Source organism: Phacochoerus africanus, chromosome 1, assembly GCF_016906955.1.
Source record: "Phacochoerus africanus isolate WHEZ1 chromosome 1, ROS_Pafr_v1, whole genome shotgun sequence".
NCBI lineage: Eukaryota > Metazoa > Chordata > Mammalia > Artiodactyla > Suidae > Phacochoerus > Phacochoerus africanus.
In genome coordinates this window covers 97,295,283-97,312,477 of record NC_062544.1, presented here as the reverse complement: position 1 = coordinate 97,312,477, position 17,195 = coordinate 97,295,283, and the positions used below count along the sequence as shown (strand labels likewise).

The following is a 17,195-nucleotide window of genomic DNA, read 5'->3' as shown; positions in this document are numbered from 1 at the left end:
TATTTACTGCCTTTAAACCCAAACTTATGTACTTTCTGGGTTAAGATAAGTAGTGGGGACTGGTGGTGATGGAGGTGGGGAAAAATGAGACTGCTGCCCTTTCCTTTTTGTGTGCCTTTGATCAAATAACGTGAAGAACTGCAGAGAAAGCGAGTTAAAATGTGAGTGGGGTAAGTTCAGAGAGTGCTATCTTTTAAAATAAATACAGTCTTTTAAAAGTTTTGGAAATGCCTCCCAGTGGGGCGGGGAGGCAAAGAGCTTAGAGAGTAAGGTTGAGTTGAGCACTTTAAAAAAGTACTAACAATATGCATCATAAGTAGGGGTATTATTAGTTGTGTTTGCCCCGGTGCTGTCATAAACCACAGATGAGGACTTGGAAAAGAGATGTCAACACTTTGTGCCTCAGTTTCCACATCTATAAAATGAAGCACAAGTGCCTGCCATCATCACTCAACACAGTCTTCCTCTGTATCTGAGGGAGGTTGGTTCTAGGGCCAGAAGCAGACACCAGTATCCATGGATGCACAAGCCCCATAACTGGGCCTTCTGTATATGCAAGTTTCACATCCACTATTCATGCATCCACGGACTGTAAATACAGTACACATCCACAAGTAGCCATATCTGTGAATACATAACCTCGGATGCAGGCTGACATTATACTACTTACTGTGCACACATGCTGGCCTGCCTCCAAGGAGGTCAGGCTGGCAACTGGGGTGCACCTTCCCAATGTGCCCCAAGGTTAGCCCTCAACCAGCGGCAGATGAGGTTAGAAGAATAACTCCAGCCTCCTTGAGCCAGGGTTGTGGTCCTGTGGTGCATGTGGGATCCCCAGCCAAATCGGCTGTCCTCATGGTGACCCGCCTGACAGCACACAGCTCATCAGCTCCCTCCTTTCCTGACTCACTACCTGTTCCTTCTCTCCCAGGCTTTTCCTCTCTTCCTACAGACCCCTCATCAGGTTCCGGGTCCAGGAGCCCGACCCACTGCCCATGGCAGGATCATCTGCCTCACCAGGGTCCCTCTCCCCTGCTGCCTGCCTGCCTGCCAGGTGCTCGAGGGAGACTTTGGCATCTCCTCGAGGGCCTCACACAACTTCTTTTCTAGGAAGCTTCTAGAGCTCACTGCTCTTCTTTGCACCCCTAGCCCGGCCTCCCTGCCACCCCAGCCCAGGCCAGCAGCATCTCTTCTCATCTGACAGGAGGCTCTCAGGGGGAAGTCTGCAGTCTCCAGCTCTGGAGCTCACAGGGCTGGCTGGGTGGGAGGGGGCGCTCCTCCCCTGAAAGTCAGCATCTGGTTCACAGCTGCTGTTTTGATGGAGGTTCCAACATCACAGAGCCGTGGAGCTATTGGCAGTTTTCCCCAAAGCACAACCCTGACTTTTTTATCTGCCCTCCTCCCAAATTATCCTGCCTGGAAATGCAGGAAAACACAGGCTGCCGTCCCAGGCTCCTCTCCCACCCCGCTTTCTTTCCTCGTTTCCTTTGGATTCCTCTGCAGGTTTTGTCTGCCTCACAGGCTGCTGCCAGCGGATAATAGCTCAGGAGCCTTCCTTGGGGCTGTTTCCCCTCTTGTGAAAATACTTGCTCAGCTGGCTGCTGCATGTCGGCTGCTTGTCAAAGGCCAACAGGGCCAGGGCTTTGAAAGTTGGTCGGCCTGTGGGCCCGTTTGGCTGCAGCAATGTGAATACTATGCCCACTCTGCTCCCAGATGGGGCCCTGGAAGGACCACCTTCCTCCGCCTCCCACACGCCACACTCCACACAAACACTTGCACGGACACCAAACAAACATAAAGCCAGGACAGAGATTTCTTTGTGAAAGAGAACCAGTCTCCAGATTTGTCCTGGAGGAACAGCAGTTTCGTGACTTTTCTCCTTCTTTATAAAACAGTAACATTCCTGTCACCTCTTTCCACCTTGCTCCCTTCTCAAACAACCAGAAAAACCTTACTTTCTTGTTTTTCTTTTGTATATTTTCAGACAACTCAAGTATGTGAAATAACACCTATCAATACCTATCCCCTAATTCTGCTTTGTTTTTCTTTCCACAATCATCACACCCACCCCCACTCCTAAGTTATTATTTTACATCTATCTGTGCATTACTTGTCTTTCTAGAATATTAGATCTTCACTAGATACCCTGTCCCTTGAGGAAAGAAACTGTTTTTTTCACTGCTATATCCTCAGCATGCCTGAATAATGCCTGCCACGAAGGAGGTACTCAATAAATATTGATTGAGTAAATGAATGAATGAATACGTTACCTTCAGAGAAACAAGGATAAGGAAGTTATCTCCAGTTTTAAGGCAGTGAGGCTAGAACATGCTACAGAATTTAATAGCCTTGGGATTCAGTTAACTGAGATTCACCCAGAGGAGAGAGGAAATCACCTGTGGGGAACTTTGAGACGTGAAACCATAAAAAGTCTACAAACTATACATGCTGGAAAAGGTGTGGAGAGAAGGGCACCCTCCTACATGGTTGGTGAGAATGGAAATTGGCCTAGCCACTATGGAAAAAACACTATGGAGCTTCTTTAACAAACTAAAAATAGAACTACCATATGATCCAGTGATCCTACTCATGGGCGTATATTCAAAGAAAACACTAATGTGAAAAAATACACGCACCCCAATATTCACTGAAGCCCTATTTACAATAGCCAAGGCATAGAAGCAACCTAAATGTCCACAACAAGAATGGATTAAGAAGATGTGGTACATAAACACAATGGAATATTATTCAGGCATCAAAAAGAATGAAATAATGCCATTTGCACCAACATGGATAAACCTAAAGATGATAATACTGAGTGAAGTCAGCCAAATATCATATGCTATCTCTTATATGTGGAATCTAAAATATGACACAAAAGAACTTATCTAAAATAGAAACAGACTAACAGACATAGAAAACAAACTTGTGGCTACCAAAGGGGAAAGTGGTGGTGGTAGGGAATAAATTAGGAATTTGCTATTAACGTATAAACGCTACTGTATATAAAATACATAACCAAAAAGGACCTACAGTATAGCACAGGGAAATCTACTCAATGCTCAATATTCTGTACTAACTATATGGGAAAAGAATCTGAAAAGGAATGGATATATGTAAATCTGTAACTGAATCACTTTGCTGTACATCAGAAACTAACACAATGTTATAAGTCAATTATACTCCGATATAAAATATAAATTACTTTTAATGTTATTTAGGGCCACACTTGTGGCATATGGAAGTTCCCAGCCTAGGTGTCAAATAAGAGACACAGCTGCCAGCCTATGCCACAGCCACAGCAATGCCAAATCCTTAACCCACTGAGTGAGGCCAGGGATCGAACCCACATCCTCATAGATACTAGTTGGATTGTTTTCACTGTGCTACAAAGGGATCACCCTAAATTAATTTTTTCTGAAAGTAAGGAAAAAAACAAGTCTGTTTCACCAGTAGCCAGCAAGATTCATTTTTGCTTTTTAGGGCTGTACCTGCAGTGTATGGATGTTCCCAGGCTAGGGGTTGAATCAGAGCTGCAGCTGCCAGCCTACACCACAGCCACAGCAAAACCAGATCCGAGCTATGTCTGCTATACCACAGCTCATGGCAATGCCGGATCCTCCCTCAACCCACTGAGTGAGGCCAGGGATTAAACCCACATCTTCATGGATACTAGTCGGATTTGTTTCTGCTGTGCCACAACAGGAACTCCGACAGCAAGATTCTTGATGGAAAAACCTGTCCCTTCAAACATAACAGTCTGAAATTCAGACTAAGCTACAAATCTGCCTTTAAGGTTTTTGAGGCTCACACACACAAAACTCAAAACAGAAAAACAATACTTTTAAAAGAAGGTAAAAGAAAGGGCTTGATATTTGAGTTCACACACCTAATCAAGCGAAGGGCAGTCTGTTGGACCAAAGTGAAGCTACCCAACTAACTTTGACTTTTGCAGCCTGAGCGGAGATGGGAGAAACAGTACTGTGGGCTTACGATCAAACAAAATGAGAACTGGGATGGCCTCTTGCCGGTTCCCCAAAGCCATCTGTTCTTATCCTAAAGGTTCGGAAAGGTTTTTTGAGACTAGTTGAACAAATGAGACCTGTTCCTTCCTTGGCCAAACTTGTTTATACTGCATCCCTTTTTAGTCCTCGTAAAAGCCGGTGAACTCAGCTCCTCCGCATTAGCTCGAATTCTTCCACACTCAGCAAATATCAACAGGAAAGGGCTTCAGTCATTGATAACCGTGGATGCAGGGAGTTCACATTGGGCCTTAAGCTGGCGGCAGAGATGGGGGGAGACAGACACGGTCTCTGGCTCATGTTTACAGAATGAAGGGCTTGAAAGGCTAAGAGAGAGATAGAAATCTAGGTAAATCTCTTCTGACAGTGATAACAGCATCGTCTCTTAAACAACTCCTACGGGTCTGGTCTAAGTACTCATTCTGGAACTGTCAAAACTTTCATGCAGAAAATGATTCTCAGTGACTGAAACTTGGTAAAACAAATTTCACCATGCAAGGAAAAACTAAGTTACTTTTGGAAGAGCTGTGGGGGAAGACATTTCAGGCAGGAAACCAGAAAATAACAGAGTCAGCCAGACAGCAAGTGCTGTCCTTGTGCAGGGACCCAGGGAAACAGGTGATGGGACAGCAAAGCTGCCATCAGGAGGGGGTGACCTGGACCCACCCTGGAGGGTCCGCTAAGAAAGTTCTCGACAGGAGGAATTATCAGAGCTGGCAATGGTGCCAACCAGACTCGCTTGGAGCAAAATGTTGGGGAGGTTGGCCCAGTGACCAAAGCTGTTGTAACCTGAACAACTAAATAATATTGATGATATTAAATACCCACAGAATAAAAAAATATCCATAAGTCCATACTGATATAAATACAGAGGTAAGTGAATAAATAGCAGGGACTGGTGAGAGAAAGGACAGATATTCCTTAAGCAGAATATCACGAGTAAATGAAGAAGGGATGAGAAAAAGAGGAATCACTATTAGGGAAATGTTATAGTAATATCTGTCACTGGCAAGAACTATTGATAGATCCTAAAATGAGCAGGTAAAATTATGATTAAAAAAAAAACAGGGTTAGTATCCTGACTAAACAGGTATTTTGTCAAAGTACCTGCCCACAAGGTATGTATTAATTACAAATGGAAAAGGTAGTGTCTTCACAGGGAGAAGGTGTCACATGGAGACACCTTCACCGTGTGCTAAAATTGGACGAAAACCGACATCTCCTTCCCCATGTGACACCCTGAGAAGGGCACAAGGACATTTCTGTGTTGTTCTTGCCTAAAATAATGCACGGTCCCAATCTAATCATGAGAAGACATCAGAGAAACCCAACATGAGAGACCATCTATGACATAACTGGTCTGAATTCTTCTCAAATGTCAAGGTCACAAAAGAAACACAGCCTGAGTCACTGTCACACACCGAAGGAGATGACTGAGGTGGCCGGCACGCTAAGGTCCCGTGGAATCCTGGAGTGGATCCTGTTCCCCATGGGTCGGGGCTTGAGAATCCGAGCAAGTCCTATAGGTCAATTAAGGGACTGATGTCCATTTCCTGCCTTCCACGGCTGTCCTTGGTTTAGGCAAGATGTTACTATGAGGAGAAGCTGGGTAAAGGGCATATAGGAACTCCCTGTACTACCCATGCAATGCTTCTGTGAGTCAGAAATCATTACAAAACAAAAGGTTAAAAAGAACACTGGAGTTAGCTTGGCTTGACTTAGCATCCAGCCAGGAACCAGCTGGGATACATACATTCCTAAGACGAGAACTAAGACCCATGGAAACCATTGAGAGGAGAGTCAGAACAAGATAAAGTGATGTAGACATCAGCTATTCTCAGCTCCAGGAAGATCAGGGGACAATACTCAAACAGTGACATCACCCCCATGCCTCCGAAGAACACTGCATTCCTCAAGAGCCCCCTCTTCACTAGATTTCTCAAAATCTAAACAAATGTATCAAACCAGTCTGCTTGCTTCTCCCTCCAAGGAAAGTTATATCCATAAAAGTAAATTTTGAGTCAAAGCCATTTCCTGGACCTTATAATTCTGAAAAAACCTTGAAATACAAAAAGAAACAAAACTCAGATGCTTTTCTGAAAAGTGGAATTGACCTGAGAAACAGAAATAATTCTTATAAATATTACTAGTGTTCATCTCTTGCCAAAGATATAAATATCTGAGGAGAGATGGGTCAAGAGAAAAGTAATTATACTTCAAGAAAGGAGAGGCAACACTCTATGCTCCAAACCTGGCTTTCATTCTGGAAGGGCTGTGTCCTACCAGATCTCAATTGGCTCTCACTGCAGATTAACTCTTTTGTCTCCCTGGAATTGTGCTGAAGCAAAGGGTATGACATCATTTTGGAGGGCGTGTCAGGTACCAGGGTGCCATGGCGGTGGTCCATGCCTACCTCCCACCGCGTTGCAGCGAGACGTCATCTCCCAGAGCACCAGAGCCATGGAGTAGACATCCGTCTGCTTGAAGGACTCAACATTCTCCAAATTCATCCTGGACTCTAGGACTTCTGGAGCCATGTATCTTGCAGTTCCCACCTAAAGCAAAAGCAGACATTGAAGCCCATCACTGCATGCCAACTGCATGTCTCTTTTCAACATATAGCTGCTGTTTGTCCCCTACTTGGGTAGTTGGTCTTTAAAAGCACAGTGCTTTTACAAATAATGAGACCTGCACAGAAAAGCACAGTTTTTGTAAGTATTTTTTTAAAGTAGGTGTTCTCTCCCTGAAAACCTGTTAAAGAATATCAAGAAAAAAAATGCCAAAATAAGGAAATACCAATCCCAGAGCTGCTTTGTCTAGCCCCCTGACACATATCATCCTATTATGTATATAATAACATCCCTGCAGAGAACCTGAGATGACGATGGTGATACTTTTGATATTTTTGTTTTTGCAAATTAAATACATTTTCATTCTTGAAGCTTCAAGATAGATGGTGAAAATAATAACTGCCATTAATTTTTTGCCACTTGAGTTCAATCTTCTTTGTGTACCCCATGGCATATTCTAATGTCCCCAGGGTGTCGTATAATTTCATAAAATCTCTGCTAAATTGAATTGTATGGAAGTATTTCCATTAAAAGTCCAAACGTGGATCATTTTATAATTTTGATGGGTATGTCATGGGTATGCCATGTCGTTTTATTTGAATGATGACTGATATTCTGAAAATTCTGCAATACATAGGAAAAAAGAAAAAAAAACATATTTCTAGGGGAAAAAAAATCACTTGAATGTTCCATAATGCAGCATGTACAGACTGACTAAATAGCAATGAAGCCCTGCCTTGCCAAAGATCCAGAGAATATCTATCAGTTGATAATAGTATCCCAAATAATGCTTTTTTATTGCAATGAGTTAGAAAAAAAAATTCTTTTAATCAGTCATTGCATGACTCCTTACCCTGGCCAGTTAATCTGTTTCAACATGTTTACGTCAATACTGAATGTGCAGTCATGGACTCTGAGGGCTGCCTGAGCAGAGCCTAGAGGTTTCAAAAGCATGTCTCTCCACTTGGCTAGAAGGGCAATATGCTCGCAAGACACCACTCTAATCCACAGCTGGTCCGGCATGTGAAACACAGGGCCAACTTTCATAAAGGATGATGGTAATTTTCGTCAGTTCCTAATAGCTCCTTAGCCAGAAAGGTTTTGGTTTTAATTTGAGATGTTTCAAAAGGGGAACTGTTCCTTCACCCCTCACTCACTCCACAAATACTTATTGATCACTTTCCCTGTTCAAGGCATTGTGCTGGGTGGGACCAAATGGATGTGGATTTGGACTTCAAGGAAACTGCCTTCTAGAATGATAAAAAAGAAACCCATATAAGGACCAAGAGTACAGAGCAGAAAGGGCTGAGTACAATCCTAAGACAGGAGAAAAAAACAGATAAAGATACAGTACTAGCAGGGTTGGAAGCAAAAAAAAAATAATGTCCAAATGGGAGAGACATGAGGATTGACTCAAGGAGAAAAAGCCCATCCTGAACTGGGAGGGATCTAGGGACAGGAAGAAAAAAGCTGCTGGTCGACAAAGGCTCCCTGGCAGGAGCGTGGGACATGGCCAGGGTTAACTGCTCGCTTGGCTGGATCCCTGGACAAGTGTCTGAGCTCACGGCTGATGGAGATAGCGGAGGCGGGGGGGGGGAGGACCAAGGGGAGGGAACTGAGCCACTCTACCTGCCCACTGTTGGCCAAGTCATCCACTGACAGAGTGGGGTCCAGCCTCAGGGAGAGGCCGAAGTCACAGAGGCAGCAGGTGAGGTCACCTTTGACCAGGATGTTGGAGCTCTTGAGGTCCCTGTGCACGATGGGCATCTTGGGCCGGCCGCACAGGGTGTGGTCGCTGTGCAGGTGTGCAATGCCACGGGCCAGCGAGCCGCCCAGCCTGCGGAGGTCCTCCCAGCTGATGACGTGGCGCGTCAGGTACTCCTGCAGGTTGCCCTTGGCGTGGAAGGCAGTGATCAGCCAGTACTGCTTGCCCAGCTCTGTCTTGCGTTCCTCAGCTGTCAGGAACTGCAGGATGTTCTCGTGCTTGAGGTTGATGTCCGAGAAGATGTCCTTCTCTGTCTTCCAGGAGGCATACTCCTCATAGGGGAAGATCTTGACAGCCACGGTCTCGAACTGCTCAGATGTGTTCTGCCTCAGCTTGGCCTTATAGACCTCAGCAAAGCGCCCTTTGCCCACCAGGGTGTCCAGCTCGATGGGCAGCAGTTCCGTGTTGTGGTTAATGTTGTTGGCACAGGTGGAGCTGATGTCAGAGCGGTCATCCTCCAGGATGATGGCCAGGTGCTCACTGAACTCCATCAGCTTCCGTGGCTTCCCTGAGTCCCAGGATGGGCTCAGCTTCTGCTGCCGGTGGACACGGTAGCAGTAGAAGGTGATGATGACGGCGATGGCGATGCCTAGTGGTGGCAGGAGGCTGACACCTGTCACTTGGAAGATGACTAACAGCAAGTCTGGGTTGTTGGTGGCATACTCTGCAGTGGAAACACAGGAGAGAAGGAGTTGGTTCAGTGGGTGCAGAGTGGAGGGAAGTGGGTCCACACCTTGGGCAGCATAGGTTTTACCATCTGCATAGCTTTTATGGATAACATATGGTAACTTGTATTCCTAGGATGGATGCTAGAGTGCCCTTGTCCAGTCTCCTCTGCCTCTGTGTCATCTAGTTAATGCCTCTTACTCTTCCCTCAAAACCCAACATCAACCAGAGAATTGTGCATGAGCAGATCACATACCGTGGGACCTCCTTCCCTCACCTGACCTTTAAAAATGCTTTGCTGGCACTGCTCATAATTGCCAGGACATGGGAACAAACTGGATGACCACCAGCATAGGAATGGATAAAGAAGATGTGGGAGATATATACATGTGGGTGTGTATATATATATATAATCTATATAATTATGTAGTATATATATGTTATATTATTATAATAGTATTACATTATTACATATTATATATATATAATGGATTATTTATCACCCATAAAGAAGAATGAAATAATGCTGTCTACAACAACATGGATGGACCTAGAGATTATCAAACTAAGTGAAGAAGTCAGAAAGCAAAATATCATATGATATCAGTTATGGAATCTAAAATATGAGGCTGACAGCTATAGCTCCAATTGGATACTCAGCCTGGGAACTTCTATGTGCTGGGGGTGCGGCCCTAAAAAAAAAAATATATATATATATGATACAAATGAACCTATTTATGAAACAGAAACAGTCTGACATTGAGAACAGGCTTGTGGTTGCCAAGAGGGAAGGCAGTGTGGGAGGAAAGGAGTGGGAGTTTGGGATTAGCAGATGCAAAGTATTACACACAGACTGGATAAGCAACAAGGTTCTACTATGTAGTACAGAGAACTATATCCAATATCCTCTGATAAACTATAATGGAAAAGAATATGAAAAAGAATATATATGTATATAACTGAGTCACATTGCATAAACTTAGTATAACTGAGTCACATTCCTGTAAAGCGGAAATTAACACAACATTGTAAATCTAATATACCTCAATAAAAACACTTTGCTGAAACCCCTCCAGAAGTTTGTGGTTTTGGGGGGCACGAGCCACCCATTTTCCTTGCACAGTCCTTCCTCTGCTCCAAAAAGCAAACAAAAAACAAAAAACCACAAACTCAGCCTAAGTGTCATTCCCTAAAGGAAATCTAGGAAAACCTGGGAAAATGTTCCATTTTATACATTTTCATAGCACGCCACCTTTTTCCTATGTAATGAGTGAGCACAATTTGATTTAAATAACTACAACTCTACTTTTTGGATTCCTATCTCTTTCCCTACTTCCCCCAACACTGGCCGGCTGAGAGCACCACACTGGCAGGGACCATGTATTTCTCCTCCAGGACCATAACCAGTGCCTACAAGTATTCAGGCATTGAGGAAATGGACAAAGCATTTACTGAGTGCTAACTAAGCACCAAACACTGCACGAGGCTTTGGGAATATAGAAAGAATGACGACTCCTGCCTCCCAAATGCTCACATACATGCTATCTGGTGAAAATAAAGACACATAGTCCTGCCGTAGTCTCTGCTCTTTTCTAAACTCCAACATGGCCTGTTCTGATCAATATCCAGGCTACCATGAAACATCAGCTCTGAGCCTGTTGGTTGGGGGAGTAGAGTCTGTGGCAAGGGTAAGGTCTCTTTGGAAGTTGGTTGCCTGACTAACATTATCCACCCAGTGTTTCACTTTTCAGCATCACGTGATTCGCAGCTTCATAGAACAGAATCCGTAGTGGCAACAATGGAATCATTAGTGAAAGAAGTTAAAGAAGAGGAGCCAGTTTCCTGCCTTCCACCACTGAAGCAGGCCCTGTGGGTGTTGGAGGGGAGCCCGCAGCACCAGCTACATCACTCCAGGGTCGTGTTCCTCTAACTCTGATTAGAGAGCTGGTCTTGATTGGCTCTGGTTGGCTTTCTTCTGGGAAGGAAGAATGGGGATGGAAGTGGGCGGGGAGAGGTAGCTCAGGTAGTTCAGGGAGAGCTTTCTGCTCACCTGTCTCCACTGGACATGGAGGCAGAATTGTATTGTTTTATGCCATTCATTTTCTCTCAGAGGTGCCCATTCCTCAGAAACGAGATTCTTTCATTAAACACAGCTTTCCTGAGGCCCTACTAGAGGATGGCACAGCCCTCAAAGTGGGGGTGACCCAGCAGAGGAGTCAGGATGTGTCTACACCTGCCTGGGGACATCCAGCAGTCTGGGCTGGGAGCAAATGCATGCGCTCATATACGGTGGAGTGTGGGAAAGATGGAGAAATGGGATGGTGCAGTGGCGAGGACTGTCATTGAGCTGGCCAATGAAGGACAGGAAGCAGCCAGTGACGGCAGAGGGAATGTTATGTGAGGAAGTAAGAATAATGAAGCTACCTGAGGATGAGCAAGAGAACCATACTGAACACTGGGCACACAGGAATCGAAGGAGGAGTTTAGGTAGATGGTTTGGACCCAGACAGAGGTGTGTGAGGAAAAAAAAGTGACGACATAGAATGGAGATCACCTCTCAAAGGGAACCCATTACCTAAACGGTATTTGGTGTCATCACTTAACGAAGCACAGTGAGAAACAAAGCTGGTAACACATCAACTGGGAGTGTCTGGGTTCAATACAATCACTACCTATTCTAAATAAGTTCTAAGGGTAAGTGGCACCTTCCACAGACCATATATTCTAAATGAAAACCTTAGGTCTTATGTCTATTTGATGCTTGAAAAGTAACCCCTGAACATCAGAATTTCAGCAACCAATTATTTTGGAGAAAGATATATTAATGTTTTAAAAAGAAATGGAGGAGTTCCCATCATGGCCCAGTGGAAAAGAATCTGACTAGGATCCATGAGGACACAGGTTCGATCCCTTGCTTCACTCAGTAGCTTAAGGATCTGGGGTTGCCATGAGCTGTGGTGTAAGTCGCAGATGCTGCTCGGATCCCACGTTGCTGTGGCTGTGGCATAGGCTGGTGGCTACAGCTCCAATTCGACCCCTAACCTGGGAACCTCCATGTGCCATGGGTGCAGCCCTAGAAAGCAAAAAAAAATAATAATAAAAAAAAAGAAAGAAACCGTTTGGTGACTGAATCTTGAAAGCCTAAATCCTCAGTCACACCGACAGGATTGAATAGGACCAAGGATGAGTGGGACCAGAGGCTGAAATGAGATGGGACAAAGCAACTACAGGAAAGATGGGAACTGAAGAAAAACAGAAGTTCTTGTGAGAAGTGGGGGTGGTCCCTGATGCAGGGAGGTGGGGAGGGAGTAAGGCAGGGAGGAGGGAAGGAAGTGGGGTGGGGGGAGAGTTCCAAGGATTCACCAAGAGCCAGCAGAGGAGTCCTTATCCTGCGGGTCTGTGTGGCTCTTCCACGCCACCAAGCTCTCCCCCTAGCAGTGAGCCCAAAGTTTCCTTTAATAATTTTGAAAATTTCCAACCAAATGTGTCCCATGTAGAGAAGCCAAACTGAGGTGCAAATGAGCTATTTGCAAATGTCAGAATCTTAATATTTTTTAAGGACAAATGTCAAAGATAAATGTGAGTACGCCACAAAAAATACAGACTGGCAGAAAACCTCAGGGGGAAATTCCATGGCATAGGTTCCTCTTGAGTGACTGAAAAGTAAACAAGTTGCCTAATCACACGCATGCACGCACGCCGCATACACACGCACACCACAATGAAAAGAGGTCGCTCCCAGGGTCTTTCAAGTCCTCAGGCCCAAATTCAATACTAGTTGCTAAAAGAAACTTGAAACTGAACCTCTATAATTCATTAATTTTTTTAAAAAAATTACATAGTAAAAAAGATATTAAGGTCAACAGTAAAACTGCCTATGTATGTTGGTTCATGCATCCTAATAAAAACCAAGTCAACATAGCTGAATTTGAAAGACAGGCTTTTACTTTAATATTTAAATTAATTCTGCAATTTCTCTCCTCAATGAAAGAGTTTAGGGACAATTTTACCAAGCTACTAATTTATCCAAGCAACAGAAAGGGATCTAGATGCTCTTTTTCCATCCACCTCGGTGCAGTGGTGAATACCACAGGACAACCACAGAGATGCCTGAAGCTGGCAGTGACTCTAACCACAGAGATTTTCACAAGCCAACATGTTCATCTAAAGCAACAGGATATATATGCAGCTGGCCGAGATCCACAGAAGGAAACTGTGCTCGAGAGAGATATGCTTGGGGGAAGGGAGAATTTCCTGTCTCAAGTCATTACATGAACTGTAATATTTAAAAGCACAGCTTCATTTATTGAGAACCTGCTAAATGCCAAGCACTGTGTTTCACATGGATTATTTCAAACCCTTGCAGCCACACTGCTTGATCTGTATCATCACCCCTGTTTCACAGAAGTGTAGAGTGGGGTCATGGTCATGGCGGGGGCAGGGGTGGGGGCTGGCATGGCAGTTAGTGGTGAGCTGGAAGGGTGGTTTAACTTAAGAAGGATGCTTATGGAAGCTCCCAGGATCTTCAGCCAACAGAGGGCTCACCAGGAACATTTTTAAAAAGGACAAGATGACAGACCTGAAGGAAAGAGAAAGTCAATCGTTGAAATTGATGGAATAGAAAACAATGATACAAGAAGAAGAAATCAACAACACCCCAAATGAGGTGTATAATGACCTATACAAGATGCAAACCTCAGGGAGATGGATATGGAGCAAAAGGCAGAGGCCCCCAAGGAGGCACAATCACAGGCACAGCTAAGATTCAGAGGATCTGAAAACTTTTTGCCAATAAGTTTGAAAACTTAGGCGATATTGGTCAAAGTCCTAAAAGTTTTTATGTGTAACTCACTAAAACCAATCCAAGAAAAACCTGAATAATGCTATGCATATTAAAGAAATTAAGTAGTTCAAAATCCTTGTACAATATAACCCTAATTTTTCATTCCCTCTAAAGCCTTTTACTGTCAAATTTCTCTTCTTGGTATTCATGACTGAACACACATGTCAGAATTTGATTGTTGTAGAACTGTCCACCCCCCAAAAACATCCAACAATAAAAATGCCAGTAGAATCCTTACAAAAATGTTCAATCATAATCCAAACAAGTGGGAACCATCAGATAAATCCAGAATGTGCCTCTACAAAATCAGTGGCCCACCTGTTTGAAGTCAAAGTCACAGAAAAAACAAGAAACAATGAAGAGGCAAAATAACCAAATGCCATGCGTGGTCCTTGACTGGATCCCAAATGTGAACAGCAGCAGCCTGAGAGTGATGGGGAAGTTTGAATATGGACTGTAACACACGCTCACACACACAAATGAGAAGGTGGTAAACTGTTAACACGTGATAAGCAGAGAGAGGGGAAAGGGGCATAGAGGGACTCATTGTTCCATTCTTTCAACTTTTCTGCAAGTTTAATTTTTTTCCAGTAAAAATTGGGAAAAAAGTAGCCAAAAACATTTGAGCAACAATGTTCCCCTCTAAGCCCCTAAACATGCCAGTCCCAGCTGAGGCTGAGAGCTACCAAATTTTCAAGAAACAGGTCGCTTCAATTTTCACAAACTCTACCAGTGACTAGGAAAACGTAGCACAGCTCCTTCATTCTTTGAAAACAGGACAACCCAAGAAGATAAGAAGAATGTAAGAAAAGTAAAAAACAATCCACTCATATGCCATGATTTTAAAAATGAATTCTAGGAAGTTCCCTGATGGCCTAGTGGGTTAAGGATCCAGTGTTGTTACTGCTGTGGCGCAGTTTTCCGTCCCTGGCCTGGGAACTTATGTCTGCCATGGGTGCAGCCAAAAAACATGAATAATAAATAAAAATGATTTCAAAATGAATTCTAAATCCCAAATTCAGCAGTGGATATAAATTAAAAAAACAAATACACAAGGAAAACAAAACTGATCACATTAATAATTTGACTATATGATCAATTCAGCAGATTCAGAGAAAGTGTATAATAAAGCTTCCATAGGAATATGTACCAACAATCTTCAGCAAACCTTGTTCAAATCAGGAAACTTTTTTTTTTTTTTTTTTTGCTTTTTAGGACTGCACCTGCAGCATATGGAGGTTCCCAGGCCAGAGGTTGAATCGGAGCTATAGCTGTCCGCCTACACTACAGCCACAGCAATGCGGGATCCAAGCTGTGTCTGTGACCTACACATAGCTCACCACAACACTGGATCCTTAACCCACTGAGCAAGGCCAGGGATGGAACCCATGTCCTCATAGATGCTATTTGGGTTTGTTACTGCAGAGCCACAATGGAACTCCTGAATTGGGAAACTTTAGATGTATCCCTTTGAAAATCAGTTCAGAGAGATCTCTAGTGGCACAGCAAGTTAGGTATCTGGTATTGTCACTGCAGCAGCTTGAGTTGCTGCTGCAGCTTGGGTTCAATCCCTGGGCTGGGCACTTTAGCATGCTGCAATGTGGCGCAAAAAAAAAAAAAAAAAAAAAAAGAAAAGAAAAGAAAAGGAAAGAAAGAAAGACTAGAGAACAGTTCAGGCACTAATGCTAACTACAGCTATTTCTATGTACCATGAATTGCAGATCCCAACCAGCATAGTAATCTGGTAGAATGTGTGGTACCAGATAAAAAAAAAAAAAAAGAAAGATGTATGCATCCATAGTCTCATGTCACCTGGTCCTTTATACCTGATTTATGTTCCCTCATCTTTAAATGTCATTGCACCAAAAGAAGAAAAAAAAATGTCATTGCACCAGCTCATCTACTATACAAACAGGTCCACTGACAGACGGCTGCTTTTCTGATGATTTAATCTATATGTAAGGGATGGTTTAGTATTAGAAAGACAAGAAATTCTCAATATTAAAAGCACACTTACTTTCAGTCAAAACCCCTATACTTTCCAGAGAGACTAACACAAAATACATTTTTTAAAAAACCCAACCAACCAACCAAACAAAAAAAACAGCTTATTTGAGGATTTTTATCCCAGGTCTCCACAATAGCCTGGAATCCTCTCTCTGTACAACACTGTGTTTGCTTCCTAGGGTTTAAGGTCACTTACTCTCTTGAAATGATTTAGCAGGATGTTGCACAACAGTGGCTATATTTCACATCCTGAAGTCCCTGCAGCTCTTGGAAGGGGGCTGCTCCTGAGCTCCCTAAGACTACAATCTAAGTAATGTACTTTCATGTTATTACTTCTTTAACCTCTAAATGAAGACACCATGTTGAGCTGAGAACCCATTTCATAATTTTTCTCAATGCACACAGAGAAGCTGCCTTTTTTTGAGAATTTGAATGAAAAAAATACTTCTAGATTCAAATGGGTAATATTTCATCAGGCAACAAAGTCTGAAGAATAATCAAAGTACATTCTGCGAGTCAAAAATTGAGAAACACCATTCTGAATATTTAGAAGTGTGTAAGTTGGTTTTTAAAACCTGGGGCTCTGATCTTAGACCCAGCTTTGCTATTTCCTGTGTGACTTGGAGGTCTCAGCTTCCTACCTGTATCACGACGACAACCCAGAACCATACCCCCTGGGTTGCAAGGCTTAAAAAAGACAATGTTTGTCAAGTACTTAGGTGTTACACCTTTAAGATAGAAAGTGTTCAATAAATGTAAGTTGCTATGATTTTATGATAGACTTTTTCTTTTAAAATGGTTTAATTAATAACATGTTTCATCGATTTCCCACCAGGAAAAAAAATCTCAGCCAAGTAAAGAAGCATTTAAAGTATCTCTAGGTATGTGGTCTGATTGCAGTGGGCTTTGCTTCTTTTGTAGCATCTTGTGTGATAATGCTGATTTTAGAGAAACCTTTTCCCTCATGACTCTGAGAGTTGCAGGATGAGTTTATCACAACCTTGTCAAAGATGAATTTAACACAGCATATACTGAAGAGTCTGAAGTGAAAACACAGAAAGAGAGAAGAGAACCCTCTTACACTATTGGTGGGAATGTAAATTGGTGCAGCCATTATGGAGGCCAGCATGGACGTTCCTCAGAAAACTAAAAATACAACAACCATAGGATCCAGCCCCATTCCTGGGCATATATCCTGCAAAAACCACAATTAGAAAAGATACATGCACCCCAATGTTCGCTGCATCACTATTTTCAATAGCCAAGATGTGGAAGCAACCTAAATGTCCATCAGCAGAGAAATGGACAAAAATATGGTACAT

The 17,195-nt window shown here is 43.3% G+C and overlaps 1 protein-coding gene across 4 annotated transcripts in view; it reads right to left on the bottom strand.

Moving 5' to 3' along the window:
• TGFBR2 (transforming growth factor beta receptor 2) overlaps nucleotides 1-17,195 on the bottom strand; it is a 91,262-nt gene that overhangs the window by 18,645 nt on the left and 55,422 nt on the right. For 3 of the 4 annotated variants that reach the window (XM_047769382.1, XM_047769388.1, XM_047769385.1), the window contains exons 4-5: nucleotides 8,222-9,021; nucleotides 6,436-6,577 (exon numbers count right to left, since the gene is read on the bottom strand). In XM_047769382.1, coding sequence (XP_047625338.1) covers nucleotides 6,436-6,577; nucleotides 8,222-9,021 — 942 coding nt within the window. Of the gene's footprint in view, nucleotides 1-3,719; nucleotides 4,349-6,435; nucleotides 6,578-8,221; nucleotides 9,022-17,195 lie in introns of those variants that run through there. The other variant, XM_047769393.1, reaches the window with a different exon arrangement.